This window comes from Heliangelus exortis, chromosome 2 (assembly GCF_036169615.1).
Source record: "Heliangelus exortis chromosome 2, bHelExo1.hap1, whole genome shotgun sequence".
In the NCBI taxonomy this organism is placed as follows: domain Eukaryota; kingdom Metazoa; phylum Chordata; class Aves; order Apodiformes; family Trochilidae; genus Heliangelus; species Heliangelus exortis.
The window spans coordinates 116,568,666-116,572,099 of record NC_092423.1 but is presented as its reverse complement, the minus strand read 5'-3'; the positions used below and the strand labels follow the sequence as shown (position 1 = coordinate 116,572,099).

At 59.9% G+C, this 3,434-nt stretch overlaps 1 protein-coding gene across 1 annotated transcript; it reads right to left on the bottom strand.

The window, feature by feature from the left end:
- Positions 1-1,455: 1,455 nt before the first annotated feature.
- RRS1 (ribosome biogenesis regulator 1 homolog) lies at positions 1,456-2,783 on the bottom strand. Its single transcript, XM_071737696.1, has one exon. It carries the CDS (start codon positions 2,673-2,675, stop codon positions 1,593-1,595), a length of 1,083 nt encoding a protein of 360 aa, XP_071593797.1. The 5' UTR covers positions 2,676-2,783; the 3' UTR covers positions 1,456-1,592.
- Between the last annotated feature and the right edge of the window lie 651 nt (positions 2,784-3,434).

Genomic DNA, 3,434 nt, shown 5'->3' with positions numbered 1-3,434 from the left:
CCACTCGGCTGACAAATCCCCGGGACTTTTGAGTGCCTGGACTGAGAGCTGTCCCGATCCCGCTGCTGCCCGCCAGGGCCCCGCCCGGAGCTCTGGGCCTCCAGCCGGGTGGGCAACGCAGGAACTGGCCGGGGTTCAGAAGGGTCTTCGTCTTCAGGAAGTTCACCACTAAGGCTGTCAGCAGCGTGAAATACTTCTCGGGTGTGTGAGGAAAAAAAAGCCATGCTCTCTGCTTGATTGGGTACAGGACATGCCCTGTGGAAATGCCATGAAAAAGCAGAGGTCTAGAACACATCTCAAAACAACTTTTTTTTTTTTTTTTTTTTTTTTTGATTCTGCTTTGACTGGCTACTTACACTGAAGACTTGATTTCAGCAGGTGGTGTCCATAAGCCCATTCCTGCCCCTGCCAGGTCAGAACGTGCAGACTGCTCAGCACAGCAGCACCAACATTTCAAAAGGGGAAAAACATGACCTGTGCAAAGCCTATACCATAATCGGTCTATCCAGGCCACCCACATCCCTTCAAACTCCACGGAGTACATGCCACTTCTGCTCACAGTATCAGAGGTTTTGCTTTTTGATTGTGCTCAAGCTGCCAGCCTAATGAACTGCTACAAGTTGAGACAACGGAGCTGCGACAGTCTAGCTTCTTAAAAACCTCATTTGCACCGAAATATTACATTATCATTTAGCACAAGTTTAATACTTAGAAAATTTAATTCACTTGGGACTGCTGGAACTCGTTTTATTACCTACCCCTCTTACCAGAAATGGCCCCACAGAACAGCATCCTTCAGGTAGCTAGGACACATGCTGGGGCAGCAAATTGTTTTTCTAATATACAGGAGACACTACAAAGTTCAAAAGAATAATAAGCACAAGTTTGAAATCATTCCCAACACCTGCTCTCAAACCATCTGGTAAGGAAAAACACTGTGAAATGATTTTTATGAAATGAGAGATTATTGTTAATACAGGGAGAAACTTAGGTTTTAACCTGCTGTTCAATACAAACATTTTTGTCAAATTCAACAGCTTTGACTTCTTTATTTAACAGAACTCTCTAGAAAACGTACAAGTTCTTGCACCCTGCAATAATAGATCTAATAAACAGTAAGTTTTCATGTTCCTTTTGTAACTGAGTAACAATACCAGAACTTAGCGACCTAAGTCGACTTGCAGAGCAAGAGCTCCACCGTCAGGCCGCTTGCCCAGAACAGAGAGCAGAAGCCACGTTCCCGAGCAGGGGACAGCTTTGTGCATCTTCACTCCTGCTTGCAAACGCTGCAGCCATGCCCAGCCGTGAAGCCACGTTACCTGGCTGACCCTGGGAAACCCCCATCCTCGGGGAAAGTGCAGCTCCTGACCCCCCCGATACACCACTGGCTCCCCTTGAACAGAGCTAGAGAGCACAGCTCTCCTTGGCTGCCAGCTAAGAGCCAAACGCAGGAGATTTTAGAAAGGCCGAAGCATATTTATTGACAAATAGGTGTGGGTATAGAGCACCGGGCAGGAGGCTGGCAGAGTCAGTCCCTTCCCGCACTGTGGCGAGCATCCCCAGCCCTGTGCCGCACGCAGTCCCCGCGTCCCTCACGCCTTCTTTCTCCTGCCACTGCCCGTGCTGCTGCCCGCTGGTCGCTGCTGCTGCTGCCGCCGGGCCGTGCTCTTCTTGCTGCTCCGGCCCGTCCGCTGCTGCCGGCGGCCGCGCTTCCCCCGTTGCGACTTCTTCTTGCCCTTGGCGGCGGCCGCCTCGGCTTCCTCCTGGCGCATCTGCTTGTTGACGGCGCGGGTGATGTCGAGGACCGGCTTCTTCTTGCCCATATCCCGCAGCATCTCCAGCTGCCGGCTGCGCTCGGCCGCCAGGTTGCCCAGCAGCGGCTCGAAGCGGCGTTTCCTCCCGCCGCTGCGGGACGGCAGCTCCGCCGACTCCTTGGGCAGCCGGGGCTGGAAGCGGCCCAGCGAGGCGGTAGAGACTCGGGCGACCCGGGCGACGTGGTTCAGCTCCTCCCGGCTCTGGTGGCCGGTGGGGTGGAGGGGCGCGGCGGGGACTGCGGTGCCGGCCCGGTGGGCGCGGGCCAGGTTCCGCAGTCGGTTGAGCTCGTTGCGGGCCACCCGCTCCCGCTTCTCCCGCCTTAGCCGGGCGAACTGGTCCTCCTCCGGGTCGGCACCCGCCGGCACCTCGGCCAGCCAGGCGCGGGCCGGGTCGCCGCCCGCCCGCCGGTAGCCCCAGCGCCGCCGCCACTCCTTGGCCTGCTCGTCCCACACCAGCGAGGTCCGCTTGCGCCGGCGGATGCCCTTCAGCCGGGCGAACTGCTCCCAGCGGGTAGGAGGCCGCGGCCGCGGCGGAGGCTTCTCCCGCGGCAGTCGGAAGGCCGGATCGGGCAGCTGGGCCACCAGCGGCCCTCCCGCCCCGCCGGCGCGCTCGGCCGGCAGCTCCCAGAGCCGGGCCACCAGCAGCTGCGTGTTGTCGCGGGCCAGAGCCCGCAGCAGGGCCTCCCGCCGCGGGCCGTCGCCCCGCAGGCTCGCCGCCGCCGGCGGGTTGGGGTCCAGGGCCAGCAGATTGCCCAGGTCAAACTCCAGCTCCAGCTCCTTCTCCACCGTGACGCTCCGACGCTTCTCCTCCTCCTGCTCCTCGGCGGCCGCCAGCACTTCCTCCACCCGCACGGCCGCCATAGCGGCGGGCACGCCGGGCCGGGCCGAACCGGGCCGGGCCGGGCCGCTCAGCACACGTGGGGCAGCTCCCGCCAGCCGCCCGCGGAAGTGCTGCGGAGCACCTCCGGTTCAGCCCGGCGGAAGCGCCGCCGCGCCCGGACTCGCGATGCCGGGAAGGCCCGCGCTGCCCCCCGGGAGCTGCAGTCCTGGCCGCGGGGTGGAGGCAGCGGAGAGTGCCGGCAGCCACAGGGTCCGCGGCAGGAGGGGGTAACCCCCGAGCGACCCTTCCTGGGCTGTGTGCCGGCTACTGGCAGTGTCACCGCGACTTAATTCTTCTCGGTTCCTGCCAGGGGACGCCTGCGGCTGTGTCTGACGGGCGGGCGCTTTCCCTGGTGCGGCTGGGGAGTTGGGGTTTGTTCAGCCTGGAGAAGAGAAGGCTCCGAGGAGACCTTTTAGAGGCCTCCAAGTACCTGAAGGGGCCTGCAGGAAAGATGGGGAGGGACTTTTTACAAGGGCGTGTAGTGACGGGACAAGGGATGATGGCTTTAAGCTGGAAGAGAATAAATTTAGGTTAGGTTTTAGGAAGAAATTCTACGATGTGAGTGTGTTGAGACACTGGAAGAGGTTGTCCAGAGAGGTTGTGGATCCCCTTTCCCAGGTGGCCATGTGGGATGGGGCTTTGAGCAACCTGGTCTGGTGAGAGGTGTCCCTGCCTATGCCAGGGGTGGTTGGAACTGGATGATCTTTAAGGTCCCTTCCAGCCCAGTTATGTTGATGATA

Coding starts and splice junctions, on each gene's coding strand:
- RRS1 (XM_071737696.1), bottom strand. CDS start 2,675: ATGGCGGCCGTGCGGGTGGAGGAAGTGCTGGCGGCCGCCGAGGAGCAG.